At 41.4% G+C, this 24,525-nt stretch overlaps 1 protein-coding gene across 2 annotated transcripts in view; it reads left to right on the top strand.

Moving 5' to 3' along the window:
* The window catches only part of LOC138761980 (coiled-coil domain-containing protein 183-like), a 111,676-nt gene that overhangs the window by 18,155 nt on the left and 68,996 nt on the right, over positions 1–24,525 (top strand). Inside the window, exon 4 of one of the 2 annotated variants that reach the window (XM_069935053.1) lies at positions 16,531–16,698. The exons of the other annotated variant lie outside the window; for it this stretch is intronic. Within the exon in view, the coding sequence (XP_069791154.1) occupies positions 16,531–16,698 (168 nt within the window). The remainder of the gene's footprint in view (positions 1–16,530; positions 16,699–24,525) is intronic. 2 annotated transcript variants of the gene reach the window in all.

Genomic DNA, 24,525 nt, shown 5'->3' with positions numbered 1-24,525 from the left:
TTTTACCCCATTTGGTCTTCAATGCTTCTAGCTTCAATCTAAAGTCTAAATGGTTGCTTTTTCTGTGGAAATCCCAGTCCATTCATTAGGAACTTCAGGAGCTGTGATTCTGTGAATAAGTTGGTTCTGCCATATGTTTCCTGGTCACTCATTAGCATTGTCCAGTTGATGAAATATGGCTCATCAGGTATCTCATCCTGAAAAGTTGTTTGAAATACATGATGGAAAAGCTAAAAAAATGTAATTTACTCGTGATATGAACTAAAAACACATGCTGTGAATACTAGATGGGTCAACTAGCATCCGTAGAGGGAGAAATAGAGTCAATAGTTGAGATTGCTGACATTTCATCAGTATTTGGGAATGATGGAACTCGAGCCTATTTTAAAGTTTGGAAAAGGGGAAATGATGGAGTGAACAAAGGCAATGTCTGGGATGGGGTGGAGATTGAATGAGACAAAAGATGGTGGTACATACTGAAGGAGGTATGTTGAGAGCTTTCTAATTGTAGATATTTTGTCTGGTTCACCCACTGTAGCCCTCAAAGCTGCTTCCCAACATTTGCTCCTTTACTTTGTCCAAGCACACATACAAACACTAAATATGATGCAGCATTCATTTGTAGTTCTAATTTTGTAGAACTAAAGGATGACTGGAGTTCTTCAAATAGCTTTTGCTTTAATTCTTCAATCCATTCTTCTCTTGAGTTTTCTCTCATTGTCTTTTGACACTCTTCAAATGAATCCATTGTAAGCTTTAGGAACTGCATATCTTCACTTTACCAACAGAAGAGCCCTCAGACTATTTCAGATAACCAGAATCACCCATTCTGATGAATATTCACCAATCTTGTGCTGGCTATTTGCAGCAGAAACACAGAAATGCTGGAGGAACTCAGCAAGTCTCACACCATCCATAGGAGGTAACGATATATGACCAACATGAATGGCCCAATTAACCCACAATCCGGGTATGTTTCAAACGGTGGAGGAAACAGGAGCCCCTGGGGAAAATCCATGCACACATGGGGAGAATATAGCCATATAACCTTTTACAGTACAGAAATAGGCCATGTCAGCTCTTCTAGTCTGCACCGATTTACGTGAAACTCCACTAGTTCCACCTACCCACTCCCTTGCCCATAACCCTCCAAACCCCTCACATCCATGTACTCATCGAACTTCCTCTTAAATGACAGAATTGACCCTGCCGCAACTACCACTCAGCCACCATTCTCTGAGTGAAGAAGCATCCTCTTGTATTACTCCTAAAGTTTTGCCCCCTAACCTGTAACCTATGACCCCTTGTTCCAATCTCCCCTACCCTCAGGGGAAAGAGCTTATTCACATCTACTCTATCTATTCCCTTCATAATTTTAAATACCTCTATCAAATCCCCTCTCAACCTTTTGTGCTCCAATGAATAAAGTCCCAGTCTACTTAATCTTTTCTCTGTATTCTAGATACTGGAATCCAGGCAACATTTTTGTAAACCTTCTTTGCATCCTCTCTACCTTATTTATATCCTTCCTATAATTTGGAGATCAGAACTGCACACAATACTCCAAACTTGGCCTCACCAACGCCTTAAACAGTATCAACATCACCTCCCAGCTCCTATATTCTATGCTATGATTTATAAAGGCCAGCATACCAGATGCAAACTCCTTACAAATAGCTCGGGATTCGAACCCATATCCCAATTAATGGCCCTGTAAAGGTGTTGTGATAACCTCTATGCCAACCATGCTGCCCCAATTTCAGACCTGACACCTTCTTCAAGGTATGAGTAAAAAGCAGGCAGACGCCTGAATTAAAAGAGTGGTGCAGTTATCTCCTATGAATATCTATTCTAGATAATGAGTGAAACATGAAAGTCTGCAGACTCTGATTGTATTAAAAACACATTGAAACGCTGGAGGAACTCAGCTGTTCTTTTCAGTGTCTATAAAAAGCAAAGATATGCTGCCGACATTTTGGGTGCGAGCTTTTATTTCAAGGAATAAGCGGAAACAGGCTCAGGGCCGAACAAAGGCAATATACCTTTGCTTTTTATGGATGATGCAGAGACCAGCTGAATTTCTCCAACATTTCAGTGTGTTTTTACTTTTCTGGATAATTTCATTTAAAAAGTCTTCATCACTACCACTTGTATTTTTAGTTTATTGGTCTCCATGCAATCATAGACATTCCTTTAAACTTTTTTACACTTCAGCCTTCTCTTGTATCATGTTCAATTTATAGTCATAAAGAAAAGCTACTGACCTGAAATGATAACGATGATTCTCCTTTCACAAATGCTGCTTGGTCTGCTATTTGGTTTCAGCATTTACAATTTTTATTTAAAACATTGGTTACTTTAACAGGTGCTCAGTGTAAAAGATTAATATCTCGATCACAATGTTTGACAAGTGTTGTCTTATAGCCACAACCTTGTCTTCACCTACCACCCCATCAGCTTCCGCATCCAACATATCATCCTCCACCATTACCAGCACCAATTACGTGATCCCTCCACCAAACACATATTCCCCTCTCCACCTTCTGCAGGAACCATTTACTCTATAACTCCTTCATCCACGCCTTTCTTTCCACCAATTGCCCCTTTGGCACCTGTCATGATAATGAATATGTATGAGATATACCGGAAGTCACGTGGTATGAGGGAAGAGATAAGAGCACAAGCAAGAGAACAAAGGGAAACTGGAAAATAAAAAGACTCGGAGAAGTTTACCTGATAAAACCTTTGTTTAATGTTTTATTAACTTCACATTTCGGGCCACAAATGTGACATTGGCGACAAGGATGAAAGAAGCTTGAAGAAAATTAAAGACTAAACAAGATTACAGAGGATTAAAGAGAACTTCAAGGTGATAAGAATTTTCTCTTTGTCTCAGTACTTTTGGGGCTGGAATATTTCCTCATGGCTGGGGCAGACTTTCTAACACATAGTGGAATTGCTCATTTTGACCCAACGGGTGATGCAAGCACTGTAAGTGTGAAGTGGAAGGCATGGCTGGAAGAATTTGAATCCTACGCCGACAGTCGTGGCCTATTTCTAGATACCGGTACAGTTGAACAAAAAGCGCAGAGAAGGGCGTTACTTCTTTTCACGGCTGGATCCGCAGTTCGGGAAACATTTAAGACACTTTTGAATACTGGAAGAAAGGATGAGTACCGGAAAGCGGTAGATGCATTAAATGCACACTATGTAGTGACACCGAATGCTACATTTCAACGCCATTTGTTTCGGAGAACGAGACAAGAAGATGGCCAGACAATTCTTCAATACGTGACGAGACTATGCCAGCTAGCTGTTGGATGCAATTACATGCCAGCTGATTTGGACAACCAATTATTGGATCAAGTCGTACAGCACTGCAGATCAGATAAACTCAGAAGACGTCTACTGGAAAGAGGGAGTGAGTTGTAACTCACTGATGCTTTAACCATTGCTGCTGCATTAGAGGCTGTTGAAGGGCAATTTCATACCATGACCCTGAAAGACAACTCAAGCCAGCAAATTAAGAGGCTCTCACATCGCCATAAGCAGCCAAGATATGCGTCGACACAGGACGTGGTGTGTTATAGATGTGGAAACCGAGGTCACTTTGGAAAAGACCCATATTGCACGGCCAAAGGCAAAGTTTGCAGAAAGTGTGGAGGTAAGGACCACTTTGCAAAGAAGTGCAAAAGCAAGTCCAATGCAGACCAGAAGAGGAAGAGTACAACTTCCAAAGGCAAAGCCTGGGGGAAAGGAAAGTATCCTGGAAAGAGAGATACCATTCGCCAGATAGACGGTGACGATAATGATACCCAGGAGGGACAGAGTTGTTACCAATTTACGTTGAATGAAGTACGTCATGAGAAGGTCCCAGTGATCATTGGTGGAGTGACAGTGCAGGTCATTGTAGACTCAGGCAGTGACAGTAATGTGATTGATCGACATTTATGGGAGAAGTTGAAAAGGAAAAAGATCATCTGTACCTCAAAGAAGTGTTCCAAGAAACTGTATCCATACACAGCAACCAAGCCATTGCAGACCATTGGATGTTTTACTGCAACTGTTGAAGCTGGAGATAAGTACACCGAAGCAGAGTTTATGGTCATAGAAGAGAGGGGAGAATCATTGCTGATTAGAAGCACAGCATAAGACCTGGCAATACTTCATATTGGAGCTTGTGTCAATTCAATTCAGTCATACGAGGATATGAAGCAAGAATTCCCCGCAGTCTTCCAAGGAGTAGGAAAGCTGAAAGGTCGACAATTGAAGCTAGCGGTAGATGAAACGGTCAAACCCAAGGCACAACCAATGCGCCGAACTCCGTTTGGACTTCGTGGGAAAGTCGAAGCCAAAATTAAAGAATTGATCAAACAAGACATTATTGAACCGGTGGAACATTCAACACAAAATGGGTCAGCCCAGTAGTGATTGTGCCCAAACCAAAGGGTGACATAAGACTATGTGTTGACATGAGAATGGCCAATGAAGCTATAATTAGAGAACGACACCCTATACCAACAGTGGAGGAAATACTTCAAGAACTAACTACCAGCAAGGTATTCTCAAAAATTGATCTGAAATGGGGCTATCATCAATTAGAGCTGGATCCAGGTTCCCGAGATATAACAACATTTGTGACTCACTGAGGATTGTATCGTTACAAGAGACTATCATTTGGAATTAATGCAGCTTCGGAGATCTACCAGTATGAAATCCATCGAGTGATTCAAGGCATTCCTGGAGTTGCCAACATTTCTGACGACATCATAGTCCATGCACCAACGAAGGAAGAGCATGACAAACGGTTGAGGCGTGTACTATCTAGACTACAGGAGGCAGGCCTTACCGTGAATGGAAACAAGTGCCAGTTCGGTGTGTCAGAAATGGACTTCAAGGGACACAGACTTACACGGGAAGGACTAAACCCTGCAGAGGCCAAGGTGAAAGCTATTGAAGAGGCACGTGCACCTCAGAACGCAACAGAGGTGAGGAGTTTCCTGGGATTGGTCAATTTTTGTGCAAAGTTCATTCCTAATTTCGCTACAGTGGCAGAACCACTAAGGAAACTAACCAGGAAAGGAATACCATTTCATTTTGGATCTGAGCAGAAGAAAGCGTTCACAGCGCTGAAGCAAAGCCTGACAGATGCAAAAACTCTTGGATATTACGATCCGGCGGCATCAACCAAAGTCATAGCGGATGCCAGCCCGGATGGTTTAGGAGCCGTGTTGGTCCAGATGCATGATGGAGGACCAAGAATCATTGCCTATGCCAGCAGATCGTTATCAGATGTGTAAAGAAGATACTCTCAGACAGAGAAAGAAGCACTCGGACTTGTATGGGCCTGTGAGAGGTTCCATGCATATTTATACGGCATTGAATTTGAACTCATCACAGATCATAAGCCATTAGAGGTGATCTATGCACCTAGATCCAAACCATGTGTCAGAATAGAGAGATGGGTACTCAGACTACAACCCTACAAATATAAAGTAATCCACATTGCAGGTAAAACAAACATTGCTGATCCGCTGTCCAGATTGGTGAAGATGGTGGTCCACAGTCCAAGTCAGAATTGGGAACAGAAACAGAGAGCTTTGTACGCTTCATAGCTATTCAGGCGACACCGAAAGCTGTGACTACGAAGGAGGTCGAGAGAGAATCCGAACGTGATCCAGAACTCATGGAAGTAAGAGAATGCATACAGAGTGGACAATGGGACAAGTGTACTCACAAGGCTTACATTCCCATTAGAGACGAACTTTGTTGCATCGGACAGTGTGTATTAAGAGGTTGCAGATTGGTGATTCCGCAAAGATTGAGACCGAAGATCGTATCCTTAGCGCATGAAGGACACCTAGGCATTGTTGGTACCAAGCAAAACCTCAGGACCAAGGTATGGTGGCCAGGTTGTGATAAGGACGCAGAGAGATTTGTTAAAACTTGTCACGGATGTCAAATCACAAGTAGAAGTAATCCGCCAGAAACGATCCGGAGTACGCAACTTCCAACAGAACCATGGATCGACGTAGCTGTTGATTTTCTTGGACCTTTACCGACGGGTGAATCAATTATGGTAGTGATAGATTACTACAGCAGATACTATGAGTACGTGGTGTTGAAATCCACAACCACTGAAAAAACAATACAAGCATTAGCAGAGATATTCGCAAGATATGGATTACCTGTTACATTATACTCTGACAATGGTCCACAATTCATTTCAGAGACATTTGCGGAATACATGAGGACCACAGGTATCCACCATCATAAAGTAACTCCGAAATGGCCGCAAGCCAACGGAGAAGTAGAGAGACAAAATCAGTCCATTGAAAAACGATTGATGATTGCACACGCAGAAGGACAAAATTGGCGAGAAGCATTGCTATCTTATGTGGCTGTCTATCGAGCAATGCCTCATGCAACCACTGGAAAAAGTCCTGCAGACAGGAGATGAAGGACCACGATGCTGAAAAGAAAGGTGCAGCAAAGTTGTACACAGATTCGAAACATGGAGCCAAGTACTCAGACATCATGCCAGGAGATAATGTTCTAGTGAGGCATGAAACTGGTGGTAAGCTAGACGCACCTTATTATCATCAACCCTATACTGTCGTATCCAGAAGTGGCAGTATGGTGACAGTCAAGTCTCCGACTGGAGTCCTGTATAAGAGAAATGTATCAAGTGTAAAAAGGTACCAGTCCATATACATCGAGCGAAGAGGTTGAAAGGCCAATACGAGATGCTGAAACTGAGAGACCTGATGATGTTCCAGAGGCAGTTACCAGCACTGCTGATGAAGTGACTAGAGCGCCAGAAACACCCGAAGCCGTGGCGAGCAGTATTGCCGACGCTGAGAGTGAACAACCGAGAAGCGACGACGATATCGCAGGCAGGCCGAAACGAAACCGGAAAGTCCCAAACAATACGAAGACTTTGTGCCATAGTTTTAATAAGAACTTTGGGACAGTATTTTAATCTTATATCATAAAGTGCATGTATGAGTGCTGTAGGAAGTAAATTTTATGTAGTTGAGTTATAGTATTACCATTAGTTACGATGTTTGTATGTTTCCGAGGGATATTGGTAAGTGAAGGTAAAGTTTATTTCTGATTAAAGGAGGGATGTCATGATAATGAATATGTATGAGATATACCAGAAGTCACCTGGTATGAGGGAAGAGATAAGAGCACAAGCAAGAGAACAAAGGGAAACTGGAAAATAAGAAGACTCGGAGAAGTTTACCTGATAAAACTTGTGTTTAATGTTTTATTAACTTCACATTTCGGGCCACAAATGTGACAGCACCTACCCCTATGACTGCAGGAGGTCCAGCACTTCACAAATTATGAAGTTGTGGTGGATGATCTTTGTGCTCAGACGCCATCATGTTGAAATTTTGAGACATCACCTGAATTTGTCAGCCAGTGAAGAGAAAAGCATTTATTACCTGTTGTCATGACATCTGAAGTGCTAATGTCCTCAAGACGTAACTACGTTCAGTAGGCCAGTGCTTCTCAGTAGACCTACAGGAGCTGCTAAGTCACTATGCCTTCTGGCTGTAATGGCTAGTTGCCAATAAATAGGAGGCTGTTGTGTCTAGCTATCACAAGACAGGAGCTGTTAGTGCTGGTTCTGCCCACTCCCTCTAACCATACCATTTCATTTGTGAATCTGCAGGGTTCATCTACTGTTGTGGTCTCCTCTACATCAGCGAGACTGGAAGATCGCTTTGTTAAGCATCTTCACTCTGTGTAGTGAACTGGGATTCACTAGAAGTGTCCTGTACTGATGACTGTTCCCGGTTCCTGGCTCCTCCCCCAGGGGCCTGTCGAGAACCTGGGCTTCCTGCCTTAACCCTGAACTCCTCTGAAGCCTGTTCATGAACCCTACCTGTGTTGTAAGCTAATAAAAGTGTTAGTTCTCCCTCCAGTCGAGTGTGAGCTTTTATCTACGCTACACTCTGTCCACCGCAATAACAAGAATCTTCCAGTGGCCACCCGTTTTCATTCCCCACCCCATTCTATTGCTGACATGTCTTTCAATGGTCTCATGCATTGCCAGACTGAGACCGAGCACAGTTGGAACAACCACGCCTCATATTCCATTCAGGCACCTTCTAACCATTGCCCCCACTCCCTATCTATCTCTGTGTCTTCTTTCCACTAGCTCTATTTCTTTCATTTTCCCTCTGTCTCCTTGAACCCAATTCTGCATTCACAGACCCAAAGTTATGAAGGTACCCTGAGGAAGGGCTCAGGCTCAAATGTTTTTGCCTCCTTTGGACTCTGCAAGACTTGCTAAATTCCTCCAGCATTCTTGTGCTTTTACCATGATGTTGTATGATACCTCAATCTTGACAAAAGCTCGTATTAAGCATGTAAAACATTTAAAATATTCAGAAATGAATGGAACAAGTTGTAATTCATTCCAGAACTGACTACTAAAGGCATGCCTTGTTTTCTCTTGAATAAAGTTCAAACTTGTGTGTTTTGCTGGTCATGGGATTCACATTTCAATGTGAGGGAAATACTACCTTTGTAACTTAAACTTTTCTTCCACCTCACTTCTTCCACTTAGGAGAGTCATGAACAGCGGGATGTAGCAACAAAATAAGGGGCAGTCATTTAAAATTAAAGTGTGCAGAGATTTTTTCTCTCAGATGATAGTGAATCTCTGCTGCAGAGATCGGTAGAGGCCAGATCATTAAATATACATAAGATGGTGATAAATATTTGAAAGGTTGAAGAATGGGTTCTGGATACAGGCAGAGAAGAGGAGTTGAGGCCAGTGAAGTTCAGACATGATTATACTGAATGGTAGGGCAAGCTTGAGATACGGTGGCCTCTTCCTGCTTTTGTTTTCATGTGTTCTTATCCCCCAGTGACAACAATTCATGTTTTACCCACAGAGACAAAGGAATTTCTCTAGCACCTTTCTTTTGACTAGCCAATTAGATGGCAAAGAGGGAATGGCCACTGCAATTCCCTTCAAATAATAATGAGCTTCAAATGCAACTTTCGAAGTGAAAGGATGTGGAAAACATGGCTCTATTCAGTCGGTGTCTGCATGGTTTTTCTATCCCTACAATGATGCTTGTGTTAAAAATTCAATCGCTGGTCAAAGTGTGTGCATGTGGTCAGTAACACCCATTCTTGCTGCAGTATCACTGTGAACACTGCTGCTTGAATAATTTTGATGCAAAGTCCACAGACTGTGCAACAGGCTTTAATTAGCTTAAACTTGTACACACCATGTTTCAGTATACTCCTAACTTCACATGTCTGACTGCCCCCAAAGGGACCAGCTGAAATCTTTATAAGGGGCGGTGATTGACAGCAGGCAGGTGGGGCCAGCCTCCCAGGTTACCTACCTGCAGGTACAGTGGTGCCTTGCAGTAGGCTGGTAGGAGTGCAGCCAGTGTAGTGGTTGTATCACCAGATTCACCCTCTTCTTAAAATGAGTGGGGGGGGGGGGGTGGGCTGTGTTCTTGGCACCAAGTAGTATCTACAAGTTCAGGCGGTCCAGCAGTCGTCTGAGCCTCTGGAACTGTCAAAGGACAGGCTCCGGGTCATTGGTCAGTAGAAGCAGGGTTGCCTGAGGGTCAGCTGGGTCAGGGGTGGTGCAGACAGCATGGTGTTTGGCAGAGTGTGGGACTGGTCCGCGGGGAGTGGGGCTCTCTGGAGGCAGAGAGAGGGTGTCATCTCCCGTGGGATCCTCAAGAATCCAGGGGTTCCCTGATGTAGCCATAATTTGGGTTCACATGGAGGAGGTGCACCTGCTCAACCAGGGGGATCAGATTTATGCATCTTCACCTGTTTACAGAGGAGTACTGGTCCCGGAGTCATGAGCCATGCTTGCAGGGAGACATCAGTTCCTGATTTCCTAGGAAAGGAGAAAAGGTGTTTGTGGAGGGTCTGATTGGTAGCCATATGGCATGAAATGCCTCGGGGCCCATAATTGATGGACCAGCCTTTTGACCTCAGTGCCAGGAGGATTGCCTTCCAGATTACCCCATTTTCATGTTCTACCTGCCTGTTGCTTCTGTGATTAGATGCGATGCTTCGTACTGCCAGGTACTAGTGCAGCTCCTCATGAAGCTGGACCCTGGTTGCTGTGGATGAATGCTGGATATCCTAACATGATGAAGATCTGCGCCGTGCCTTGATAATGGAGGTGTCAGGGCAAGGGATGGCGAAGGGAAAACGGGAGTATTCATCAATGACCGAGAGGAAATAGATGTTCTTATTCGTGAAAGGCAGTGGCCCTTTGAAGTTGAGGCTGAGTTGCTTGAAGGGCCGAGTGGCCTTCACTACATGGACCTGTAGTGGCCATAAGAAGCGTGGTTTGAACTCTGCACAGACCCTGCAGGACTCAGTCATGGACTGAAATTCTTGAACGGTGAAGGGGAGGTTCCGGGACTTAATGAAGTTGTACAGGTGCTTGACACCTGGGTGGCAAAGGGTGTCATGCAACTTCTGAAGCTGTTTGGACTGTGCACTGGTGCAGGTCCAGAGCAGGATATCCGGGGAGTCATAGTACTTCCCCGGTCTATGTTGGATGTTGCAGCTGAATGTGGCCAGCTCAACTCTCCAGTGCAAGATCTTGTCATTTTTGATCTTGCCTCTGTGGGTGTGCTGAACGTGAATGCCACTGCGCACTGGTCTGTGAGAAGGGTGAACCTTCTGCCTGCCAGATGGTGGCGCCAATGGTGGACTGCTTCCATGATCGTCTGGGCCTCCTTTTCGATGGCGGAGTGCCCGAGCTGTGAACAATGGAGGGTCCTGAAGAAAAAGGCCACAGGTCTGCCCCATTGATTGAGGGTGGCAGGGAGGGCAACATCAGAGACATCGCACTCCACCTGGAATGGGGTGGTCTTGTCCATGGCATGTGAACTTCACTACAGGGAGAAGTGCACATTCAGTACCACCTGCCTCGCCATCCTGGGGTGCATCATGGAACATGGTGTAATTGGTCCCGACCCTGAATGCATGCGCCCCTTCTCCACATGCTCAAGGCCCTCCGCAGTTGCCAAGGGCTCTTCTCTTACTATTCCCAGCAGGACCCCGCTTCTCAGGTGAAGTCCACCTACTGGCCCAAGCCACCACCTTTCCCCTCTCCACTGAGGCGCAAGTAGCCTTCGCCCGCATTAGACAGGACATCGCCAATGCCATTATAATGTCAACTTGGAATTCAGAAGAGAGCCTGAGAATACAGCAATGGTACATGGAAATGAATAAATGTATTCCATTGGAAAAAATAACATATAATTTAAAAAATAAAGTCACATTATTTGAACAAATTTGGGAGCCGTACATGGAACCTAACAGAGAGGGCTCGCCTCGGATATCCACCCCCTAAAATGATAAGAAGACAAAATGATTTGATCCAGTGTGTAAAAGTAGATGATACAATTTTCTTGTTTATTTTCATTTAATGATGACATTGTTTAATGGTTTTATTGTATTGTATATGTTGAATGTTTAATGGGTTTTGGAGGGGGGTGGGAAGGTAGGGGGAAAAAAAGGGGAGAAAGTGCCACTGTGTATATTTAAGAGGGAAATGTTTGTATGTATTTTGATTGATATGGTTCAGTGTGAAAAATTTAAAAAAAATAAAAAAAACTCTTCCTCAACCTAATTTCAGCCTCTGTCTCAAATCCAACCTCTCCTCCTTCCAGCAGGTACCATCTACTCCTTTTTTTTTACACTTAATGTTTCTACACACTAGCTCCCATCTCCAAGCTCCACTTTTCCCCCATCTGGCTCCATTTGCCCATCAGCTACCCCACCCCACTTTACCCACCCCCTGCCCCGGTTCTACCTTTTGTCTGCTAACCCCTCTCCTTCACCCCTTTATACTGGCTATCTCCCCAATGCAAATTTTTTTCTCATAATTACAACCATCCGTTTTCCTCCACAGATGCTGCCTGACCCACTAGGTTCTTCCAGCAATGAGACGTTTTGCTCAATATTACCCTGTAGCCTCAGATTACCCTCTGCACAATCAACCAGTCCATCAGTCTTCATGTCATCTGCGAACTTATGCTTTCTGCATCCACATCCAAGTCATTCACGTGTATTAGAGCCATTGAGGTACTTTTGAAATGCATCCGCTGTTATGATTTAGTCTTTTCTTTGGCTTGGCTTCGTGGATGAAGATTTATGGAGGGGGTAAATGTCCACGTCAGCTGCAGGCTCGTTTGTGGCTGACAAGTCCGATACGGGACAGGCAGACACGGTTGCAGGGGAAAATTGGTTGGTTGGGGTTGGGTGTTGGGTTTTTCCTCCTTTGCCTTTTGTCAGTGAGGTGGGCTCTGCGGTCTTCTTCAAAGGAGGTTGCTGCCCGCCGAACTGTGAGGTGCCAAGATGCACGGTTTGAGGCGATATCAGCCCACTGGTGGTGGTCAATGTGGCAGGCACCAAGAGATTTCTTTAGGCAGTCCTTGTACCTTTTCTTTGGTGCACCTCTGTCATGGTGGCCAGTGGAGAGCTCGCCATATAACACGATCTTGGGAAGGCAATGGTCCTCCATTCTGGAGACGTGACCAACCCAGCGCAGCTGGATCTTCAGCAGCGTGGACTCGATGCTGTCGGCCTCTGCCATCTCGAGTACTTCGACGTTAGGGATGAAAGCGCTCCAGTGAATGTTGAAGATGGAGCGGAGTCAACGCTGGTGGAAGCGTTCTAGGAGCCGTAGTTGATGCCAGTAGAGGACCCATGATTCGGAGCCGAACAGGAGTGTATACTGCATGTTCACCAAGCTTCCACAAAATAGTATTATGATAATTAGTGGGTTATTTTCATTGTAGTAGTGTTAACTGTTGAATCATATTGACCAGGACACTGTAACTAGCAGTTCCTCTTCAAAGGAGTATTTCTATATCTTCATTATTTAAAAGGGAAGGAGAAACTTCCATCAATCACTATAACAGGGAAAAACATGCGCGTCAGAGAGTTAAAGCAGATGTATCCTTTGCACATGAAGAGAACATATGAATGTTTTGATTAGGATCTTCCTAAATTCCCAAGATTGTTGAAAGAAGTTAGTGGTTTGGAAATCGATTAAGGTAATGCCACTATACAAGGCAGTGGGGTGAGTGAAAATAGAGAACTACAAGATTCTGGAATCTTGGGTAAACAAAGAGAAGCCAAAAGAGTCTCAGTGGGTCAGGCAGTACCTTTGGAGAGAAATGATCAGTCAACAATTCACGCCATAAGATAGCTCTCAAGCTATCTCATAGCTCCACATATCTGCCCATAGACAAGGTCCCCATTAACCATCATGTGGATATTTTTCAAAATATCACAGATATTGTCACTCCAGATGATCTCCCCACCACCATCTCCAATCAAATTGCTCAAAAGGCTTGTACTGCCTGCCCCTGCTTTGCATCCAATATTCATAAGCAAGACTGTTCTGGCACATCCATTATTTCTGCCTGCTCTATCCCCACTGAACTCATCTCATTCTATCTTGTTCCTCTTGAACAGTTTCTTCCTACATACATTCATCACACCACACCTTGATATCCAACTTTTTCAAGAGTCTTGGCATCTTTGGATTTTTGGTAAGATGTAAGACATTGGTGAGGCCAGATATGGAGTATGTGAGGTGCTTGAAGAGATTTGGTATGTCACCTGCTATGGGCCCAAAGGACCTCAAAACCTAGCAGCTATAGAAATTCACTAAGACAAATGGTTACTTAAACAAAAGTAACTTTTATTTTTTTTTTTAAAAACAGGATAAAAATTTAACTTATTATTAACTTAACCTAACTTAATCCCCTTCTAATTCTAAGCGTGCATGTATGTAATGTGTATAAGTTCAGGAAAGTTCTTTGATTCACAGTCCAATCTCACTTCTTACTCCTCCAAGTTCACCGGTATCAGGCAATTATACACATTACATACTGTGCACAGAATTTAATATTTATGAATTTTCACCAAGCTTTGGTGATTAAAGGTAATTGGTTACTGCTCAGGATGCTTCTTGTTGGTTTCAGAAAGAGATTTGTTGCTCATTGGACGCACACAAACTGATTCCCTCCAATCAGCCACTTCAGTGTCTTGCCGAAGAAACTTGCCCCATCAGGGTTTTCCAAATGATAACCTCTTCTTCTGCAGATCACCACAGAGTTCCTGTTGTTTCCCTTATTTCAGGTGAAATACTCTAGCCGCCCATTTCCTTTTGTATGGACTGCAAGGGTTTTCAACAGGCTGAACCTAGAGCTCACACCCCATCTTCAAAATGGGGTTTCAACAAGCTGCCAGCTTGCCATGACTGCAGAAAACCACTTCTCTCTCTCTGCTCTTAGAGATAGCTTGTTTGGTCTCCTCTCTCTCTCTTTCTCTCTCTCTCTCTGCTTGCAAAAACCACATGACCTTCTTAGAACAGCAAACTGCAAACAGACAGATTGTGGCACCGGACCCAAACTTCTGAGTCAGTTCATCTGTTGTTTTCAAAACAATAATCCATTTAATCCTGCTTTTGAAATTCTTTAGCAAAACGGTCTCCTTGTTTTATTGTCTTTGTAAAGGCTTTTGGTGCCTGCATGTCTCACTTTCAGCAAAGCTTTTGCATTTTAAATGAGATCCATTTTGTGAAGTGTTTGTATTTGTTTGTGACCTGCACTATGCCCACAATCTATCCCCTTGAAAAACATATCTATATATAATATAAAATATAATCCGTCACACACCGAATACTCTTGAAGACATCAGCAGGTGAACCGTGGAGAGCATTCTGGTTGGTTGCATCACTGTTATGGAGGCACCATATCTCAGGACAAGAAAAAACTCCAGAGGGTTGTTAACTCGGCCTACAACATCACAAGCACCAGACTTCACTCTATCGAGGACATTTATATGAGACGGTGTCTTGAAAAAGCAACCTCTATCCTCAAAGACCCCCACCATCCACGCCATGCCCTCTTCACTCTGCTATCCTCAGGGAGGTGGTACAGGAGCCTAAAGATGAGAACTCAGCGGCACAGGGACAGCTTCTTCCCCGCTGCCATTAGACTCCTGAATGATTAATAACCAAATACACGGCCTTATTTTCATGAACTACTATTTTTATTATATATAATTGTTGTACGATGGTTCATAAATATGAATTTTTGCACTGTAATGTTGGCGCAAAACACTGAATTTTGTGATTTGTTCATGACAATAAATTCTGATTCTGGAGGGTTATGAAATGGGTGCAGGTCAATGGGACAAGAGGAATGATGTTTTGACACAGAATGACTATTACTGTTACACGCAGAACATAGCAGTGCTGGAGAAACACAACAGGTCTTTTCAGAAAGTGCTCAGGCCCAAAACGCTGACTGCCTTTTACTTCCTATGGATGCTGTGTGACCTGCTGAGTTTCTCCAACACTATTGTGTACTGCACTAGACCCTTGTTTAATCTTTCTGTGATTTGCTTGCATATCTGCTGCTCCATCTCCTGCTGATTGTTGATGGGTTTGTTGTATAATCCCAACCAAGTAATTGCCCATTTTTTATTTCTAACTTCCACCCACATGGACATTTGAAGAGCCTTTAAAGGCAGCTTCCCTCTGTACTACAGTGATTTGTTTCCTTGAAAAATAATGCAAAAAAACTCTTTTATATCTGTCCCTTTCATGCCTGAAATTTCTATACACTGGAATGTTGAGTTGCCAGTCTTGCTCATCTTTCATGTTTTAGAAATTAAAACAATATCAGATTCCCTTATGTTGATACAAACCTTAAATTCATCTGTCTTATCAGTCAGGCTCTTGGTATCAAAATATTTGCAACTGAGATTTCCAAACTTTTCATGTCAATGTCTGCTTTGCAACTGGACTTGTGTTGTTTACTTAAATATTTGACCTAAACTTGCCCTAACTATACATTCACTTTGTGTCCTAACCCTTGCTAAATCCTTCCCGCAGAGTCTCTGGAGAAAACTAATTGGAGCATTAAAAAAAGGTGACATTTTCTCTCATAGATAGCACTATGATAAGCAGTCCTGATTAATTAGTGATGACTGGTATCAAATCTAGTGGAAATTGATTGAAATATGGGGAAAAATAAAATTAGATTGATGTAAAATGCTTGATTGAGGGTTGTTGTTGATTCGGTGGGCTGAAGAGCCTGCTTCTGAACTGTACAATGATTCCAGTGATTAACTTGTTCCCGTTGACTGTGGGAAAGTAGAGAATGAACCAATGATAAATAAGTGGTTGCAAGATAGTGGAGGGTTGTAATCATGTGATGAACCCTTCAGAAATAGACCCAGAGTTGTCACCTTGAATTTCCCAACTTCAGATTCTCTCGGAAATTTACAGAATCTGTTTGAAGCAGATTCAGGAACACATCACTGTAGCATTGTAGTATTTGAACAGTAGAATTCTATCGTTGAACACATTTAAAAAAAAGGGACAACAAAGACCTAATGGATGAGCACCAATGTCAAGGAAAGAATATTTTCAATATGCATTTTCTTGAATTTGGCAAGTTTTTCACTCTCAGTCTGCTTTTTCTTAAAAAATAGGATTCCAAGGAGTTGCTGAATAAGCGCTTATATGACACAGTAAACCTATACAATCTAAATTGCTATGAGGTTAAGAAAAGACAAAGAATTTTGATAGACCTAATGCAAACCTTGAAGTCTATGAAGAAGGAGACACAGTTTGATGAAGGAGAGCACAATGATCTTCAGGTATCTCTCTTTGTTATATTTTGAAAATTTGTTCGTTGTATCCACCACATTTGTCAATTTGTCAACAGTACTTTACCAAAGCATGCATATCAGTAGCAACTGGCAGTATATCTTCTCATGTGCAAAGAGATAGCTCAGACAATTTATTTACACACCAGGATGATATGAAATCTCCAAATAATTACCAGGCACTGCTATCAATCAGCAGTTCAAGACAATCAACGAGGCTTCAGATCAGGATCCCAAACAATCCTGATGTGAATCAAAATTGTTTGAAGACTATTGTTCACCTGTTATAAAAAAACAGACAACAAAGCATCTATTTATGTACTGAAAGCACATATTGTGCAACTTCTTTGTAGAACACCTCAGTTCAGTCTGCAAAGATGATCCTCTGAGTTTCCAGCTGACATTTTAATTCTCTGTCCAAAACCAACTCCAGATTTGGTTTCCTCTGATATTCAACTGAAACCTAGCATAACTGTGAGCAACATAATTTTATCTTAACTTCTCGTATTGTGCTTCTGTAGTTTACAATTCAACAGTGTGAACATTGAATTTTCATTAACACGCAGCCTTAATGTTTTTCTTCCATACACAATTCACCTGCCCACCTGATTTTCTTCTCCCTTTGTTCACCTGTTCCATTCCCTCCTTCCCCTCCACATGGTTCCATCAGCCCATCATCTCCTCATCTGGTTCCACCTATCATCTACGAGCCTCTGTACACTGTACCCCCAGCCCCCTTCCCTTCTGCTGCTATATTCTGGTAACCTTTCCTTTTCCCTTTCAGTGAACAAAATATCCTTTCAGCTAAGCACAAGAATTCCATTGCAAGTTACATTATACAATGAATATGATAATAAACACATTGCCATTATTATTCCTAATCCAGGGTCACAGGTGTTTGAGAGGCACAGATTTTTCACATATATACAGAAGATGGAAGAAAGTATTGATCAGTATGTAACCGAATTGAGAAACAGAAGCAAATGTGTGAATTTGGTGGACTGACTGACTCGCAGATAAAAGATAGACTTGTGTGTCGTATTCCAGTCTAAGGGAAAGACTGCTAAGAGAGCAAAATCTAGACCTGGAAAAAGCCATAGCACTCTGTAGAGCTGCAGAAACGGTAAAATTGCAGGAAAAAGAGCTGTTAAGTGAAACTAACTGCAATGTGGATGCAGTGAGCAAGAACAGATATAAACTGTTTAATTAAAAGTGCACCAAAAGGAAAAGAGAGGTGTGGCCAGTGAACAAAAATGAAAGGGACAATCGAAAGCCATGTCGTCAATGCGGTACACAACACATACCAATAAAATGTCAAGCATATGGTCAAACATGCTATATGTGCCACAAAAGCAACCATTATGCCCGTTGCTGTAGGAATCAAGTACAACAAAGCAAGGTTCATGCAGTAGATGAAAGGGAGGTAGAGGAATTCTATGTAGATGTTGTGACTGAAAACCAGAAAGAAAACAGAGACTGGATGTTGAGATTAAAAGTGATTGACATATTAATTTCAGTTAAATTGGATACTGGAGCACAAATTAATGTAATATCAGAGACTGATTTTAAGAAGATTAGACCAAGACCAAGAACAAAAGTTATGGTGTCAGGATATTCAGGTACCGATATACCAGTGCAAGGAGAATCCATAGTCAAAGTGAAACACAAGGAGAAAGAGCACATGCTAGTATTCATTGTGGTACCAAAGGATATACAGAACATACTAATTTAACAGCCTGAGAGAAACTGAACCTGGTAAAAAGAGTCCTCGTTGTGGAAAGTGAAGGAGAGACAGTCTATGATGAACTCATGAAGGAGTACAATGACCTATTTCAGGGTCTCGGCTGCCTTCCAGGAGAACACATGATCAAAGTGGATAAACACATGCCACCGATAATACATCCATGCAGAAATGTTCCATTTGCGCTTCAAAAGTGACTAAAAGCAGAGTTGGACAGGGTGGAAAGCCTGAACGTGATTCAGATGATAGATGAGCCAATGGAGTGGGTAAGTTCACTTGTTGTTGTGGACAGAAAGAATGGAAAGCTTAGAATTTGCTTGGATCCAAGAAAACTAAAGAGAGCAATAAAGAGAGAACACGTTAAGCTTTTGACATGTGAATCATCAGGATTTTGGCAGTTAAAACTGGATGAAGCAAATTCAAGACTGTGCATGTTCATTAATCCATTTGGCAGATACAGATTCCTAAGGTGACCATTCAAAATTGTCTCAGCTCCTGAAGTGTTTCACAAAATTATCTATATGGTCTATGAGCACCTGGATAGAGTTGATACCTCAATGGATGAAATCATAGTATGGGGAACCACAAGAATGGAGCATGATGAGAGACTAAGGAAAGTGCTGGAAGCAACAAGGAAAGCAAACTGAAGCTGAATAGAGAGAAATGCCAGCTCAGGGTGTTAGAATTAAAAATTTGTAGGAGATATAAGCAGTGAGGGCATCAGACCAGATCCCAGAAAGATGTCCGCCATTGGGAACATGCCAAGGCCACAATGCAAAAAGGATGTACAGAGGTTCAATGGAATGGTCAACTATATGGCTAAATTCATATCCAACCTCTCAGAAAAGATGGCTCCATTGAGAAGACGAACAGAAAAGAACATTGAATGGAAGTGGAATCATGAACATGAAAAGTCATGGAGCAAACTAAAGAAACTGCTCATAGAGGAACCAGTTCTGAGGTTTTACGACCCAGTGAGACCCCTCAAGATATCATTAGGCACATCACATAGTGGGCTCAGTGCAGTTTTTCTGCAAAAATATGATGACTGGCAACCTATTGCATATGCATCACACTCAATGACAGGCGCGGAGACACAATATGATCAAATTGAAAAGGAGCTGCTCATCATCACATACGCCTGTGAAAGATTTCATCAGTTTGTGTCAGGAGAAGCAATCAGTGTAGAAACTGACCATAAGCCCTTGATTGCATTGTTCCAAAAGCCATTAAATGAATGTCCACTGAGAATACAAAGAATGATGATTAGGCTGCAACACTATACACTGAATGTAGCGCACACTCCAGATAAGCTATTGAACACAGCAGACACGTTGTCTAGAGCTGTTGACACAAGAGAGCACACAAACACCAAAGTGGATGAAGACGTGAATGCCTTCATGGACATGATCACAAGTGTACTGCCCATATCAGATGCAAAAATGGAACTCAAGGTCAGAGACAAACAAAGAGGAAACACTGAGACGCCTGACATTTCAAAGTACTGGAACTGCAGGGCAAAACTATCAGTAGTTGAAGACATCATCTACTAAGGAAGTAAAATCCTTATACCAAAGAGTCTGAGTAAAGAGACTAAAAAGGATCCATGGAGCACATCTCAGAATTGAAAAGTGTAAGAAAAGAGCATGAGAGGTGATGTACTGGCCAAGAATCAACAATGATATAACAAATTAAGTGTCAAACTGTACAATATGCCAGAAATATCAAGCAAGCAATCCTGCAGAACCACTAAAGCCACACCCAGCACCATACAGACCTTACCAGGAGGTAGGCGCTGACCTATTCAAATGTCAAGGGAAGGACTATCTTGTAGTCACAGACTATTACTCCCTGTATCCAGAGGTGTGTAAATTGAACACCACCATTGCAGATGCTGTAATAACAGGTATGAAAGCCACATTCTCAAGACATGGTGTGGCAAGCGAGGACTTCACAGACAATGAACCCCAGTTTTGCAATTTAAAGTTCCGACAGTTTGCCAAAGAGTGGGACTTTGTACACACCATGTCAGGTCCTCATTTTCCACAGTCCAATGGTCTAGTGGAAAAATCAGTACAGACAGTGAAAAGACTGATGAACAAGACAAAAGACCGTGGAATGGACTTCTGCAAGAGCATGTTAGTATACTACACAATGCCGCTCGAGTGTGGTATGTGACCAGCACAACTCCTTATGGGATGTATGCCAAAATCAAACCTACCCATTTAGGAGAACCTCCTAAAAACAAAAGAGGGGAAGAAAGTGAGGAAGTTCAAAGAACATCAGAAAGAAAAGCAAAAGTATTACTTAGACAGAGGAACAAAAAACCTACTGGAACTCCATACTGGCGACCAAGCAAGACTAAAAAACAAAATGAACTTATGGACCATTGAGGCAGATGAAGGTGCTGTTCTGTGAAGAAATTGGCAAGACCTTCAATTGTTACCAATCACAGTAGATGGAAAGATAGATACTGTTGAACAACCTGAATGCACATCTGAGAAGACATCATCTGATGCAACAAATCAGATTCAAGGACAATCAATCAGAAGATTGTCAAGTCATGTGAACCCTAAGAGACTCATTGAGCAAAGTTAGGGACTCCTGTTATAGAATGAAGTAGTGCTATCTTATTTGCTCTTCAAGTTTTAGTGTATGTAAATGTGAACACACAAGTTTAAAAAAAGTTAACAATGTTGATAATAATGAAAATGTAAGTTCTTGGTGTTAAAGTTAAAATTTCAGAGTTATATAAAGAAAACGTTAGTTTTGTTTTAAGAAAGGGAGATATAACGATAGAGATCATGGTTGCAATTTAACTAGCAATGTTTGATTAGACCTGGCTGCCAGCAGGGGGCTGACACACAATATGTGTGATTTGTAATGGAGAGTTGTAACCTTAAGGCATGCCTCTTCGTGCTGTTACATCAACTTTAAAGTAAAGAATCTTTTCCTTCATCCATGTGTTGTCTAAGAACTCACACATACGAATGCAAGATGAAACCGGGGTGGCTCTGTATATTAAACAATGCCAATAGGGGTAATCCTTTCTTTCTTACTTATTATCAATTATGTATTAATCAGTGGTATGGTTAAATTCATTAATATTTTATCCTTTAATATTTGGATTTCAAGAGACAACTCAGAAGTAAGATTTGAATTATTGGAGGATAGTTTGCGCAGACATGAAAGAATAGTATATTGAAATACATTAATAAATGGAAGAGGTAATTTATTTATATTAATTTTAATTAATTGGTAAGGAATACTAGGAGATGAAGAGATTAATATGAGACTACTTTGTAAAAGGGGTGCCTGTATTTATAAGTTAGATGTTAATTTTGAGACTTTTATATACATATCTATATACACACACACACACACACACACACACACACACACACACACACACACACACACACACACACACACACACATATATATGTGTTAAGAATTCTGCTTGAAGAATACTTCTGGGGAAATCCTTGCTTTTTTTTTGCTAAATCTATTCCAATCTTTCTATTCTGTTCCTTTTTTTTCTTTTGGGGCTTTGAGAATGTGACAGGATTTCAGGGTCTGAGTTACAGGGAAAGGTTGTGCAGACTGGGGCTTTTTTCTCTGGAGCGTAGAAGATCGAGAGGGGACTTGATAGAGGTGTTTAAGATTTTAAAAGGGACAGACAGAGTAAATGTGAATAGGCTTTTTCAATTAAGAAAGGGGGAGATTCAAACTAGAGGACATGGTTTAAGATTGAAGGGGGAAAATTATAAGGGGAACATGAGGGGAAATTTCTTTACGCAGAGGGTGGTGGGGATGTGGAATGAGCTTCCGGCAGACGTGGTCGAGGCGGGATCATTGGTTACATTTAAGGAAAGACTGAATCGTTACATGGATAGGAGGGGACTAGAGGGGTATGGACCGGGTGCTGGTCAGTGGGACTAGAAGGGTGGGGATTTGCTACGGCATGGACTAGTAGGGCCGAACTGGCCTGTTCTGTGCTGTAAGTGGTCATATGGTTATATGGTTAGGGGGTGGGGGGCAGGATATCAAACACAATGTACTGTATATATGATTAATATTTTTGATGTATGTAATTATAACCTTGCATTGTGGCTGAAAACTAAAATAAAATATTCAAAATAATTGATGCATTTATCACCCGTTGTCTTAATTTTTACCAACACTTTAAAATCCAAATCCTTTAATCTTTACCATGGAACTCGGCAAGGTTGTCCACTTAGCCCATTATTATTTAATTTCACGATAGAACCATTAGCTGTGGCCTTTCGGCAATCTAATGACATCTCTGGAATCTTAAGAGGTGGGAATGTTCTTAAGATTTCTTTATATGCGGATGATCTTCTGTTGTATACTTCAGACCCTGATTGTTCGATTCCATCCATTCTGTCACTGCTTTACCAATTTGGTCAATTTTCAGGTTATAAACTAAATCTTCAGAAAAGTGAGTTGTTTGTATTGAACTTTTCTGGCTCTCAAGATTCCATCCTCCCTTTTAAAATAGCTAAAAATCAATTACCTTGGTGTTACTATTACTAAAAATTGTAATAATTTGTTTAAAGAGAATTTTCTTACTTTAATGAACTATGTTAAGAAGTCTTTGGCTCAGTGGTCTCCTCTCTTGATGTCCTTAATAGAATAAATCCATGTTATTGAGAGCATTATTGTATCCAAGTTTTTTGATATTTTCCAAGCTGTTCCTGTTTTTGTTCCCAAAACTTTCTTTTGATTTACTTTTTAAAAATTTTTTTAAATTTTTCACACTATGAACCATATTGACCAAACTACACATAAACATTTCCCTCTTGAATATACACAGTCTCATTTTCTCCCCTTTCCCCCCTCCCTCCTTCACCACCACCCCCCCCCCCCACCCACTCAACGTTCAACCTATGTGATACATTAAACAATGTCATCACACAATGAAAATAAACAAGAAATTTGTGTCATCTACTTTTACACACTGGGTCAGTTCATTTCGTCTTCTTCTCATTCTAACATTTTAGGCGGTGGAGGTCCGTGGTAGGACTTTTCTGTTGTGTTCCATATACGGTTCCCAAATTTGTTCGAATACTGTGATGTTATTTCTTAAATTATATGTTATTTTTTCCAATGGAATACATTTATTCATTTCTATGTACCATTGCTGTATTCTCAGGCTATCTTCTGATTTCCAGGTTGACATAATACATTTTTTTGCTCCAGCTAAGGCTATCATAATAAATTTTTTTTGTGCTCCATCCAAATCGAGTCCAAGTTCTTTACTTCTTATATTACTTAAAAGAAAAATCTCTGGATTTTTTTGGTATGTTGCTTTTTGTGATTTTATTTAATACCTGATTTAGATCTTCCCAAAACTTTTCCACTTTGTCACATCCCCAAATTGCATGTACTGTTGTTCCTGTTTCCTTCTTACAGCGAAAACATCTATCTGATACTGTTGGGTCCCATTTATTTAACTTTTGGTCCGTGGTGTATAGCCTGTGAAACCAATTATATTGTATTATGCGTAACATCATGTTTATTGTATTTCTCATAGTTCCAGAACATAGCTTTTCCCATGTTTCATTCTTTATCTTTATGCTTAGATCTTGTTCCCTCTTTTGTTTGGGTTTACAGCTTATTTCCTCATTCTCTTTCTCTTACAGTTTTATGTACATGTTTGTTATAAATCTTTTAATTATCGTTGTGTCTGTAATCACATATTCAAAATTGCTTCCTTCTGGTAATCTCAGCCTGCTTCCCAATATGTCCTTCAAGTAGGTTTTCAGTTGGTGGTATGCAAACATTGTACCGTGAGTTACACCATATTTGTCCTTCATTTGCTCAAAAGATAATAATTTATTTCCCAAAAAACAATTTTCTATTCTTTTGATCTCTTTTCTCTCCCATTCTTTAAAGGAAAGGTTATCTATTGTGAAGGGGATTAGTTGATTTTGCGTCAATATTAATTTTGGTAGTTGATAATTTGTTTTTTTTCCTTTCTATGTGAATCTTCTTCCAAATGTTGAGCAGATGGTGCAGTACTGGTGAATTCCCATGTTGTACCAGCTTTTCAT

This window comes from Narcine bancroftii, chromosome 1 (assembly GCF_036971445.1).
Source record: "Narcine bancroftii isolate sNarBan1 chromosome 1, sNarBan1.hap1, whole genome shotgun sequence".
In the NCBI taxonomy this organism is placed as follows: domain Eukaryota; kingdom Metazoa; phylum Chordata; class Chondrichthyes; order Torpediniformes; family Narcinidae; genus Narcine; species Narcine bancroftii.
The sequence above is the reverse complement of the archived record's forward strand: the minus strand, read 5'-3'. Positions and strand labels throughout refer to the sequence as shown.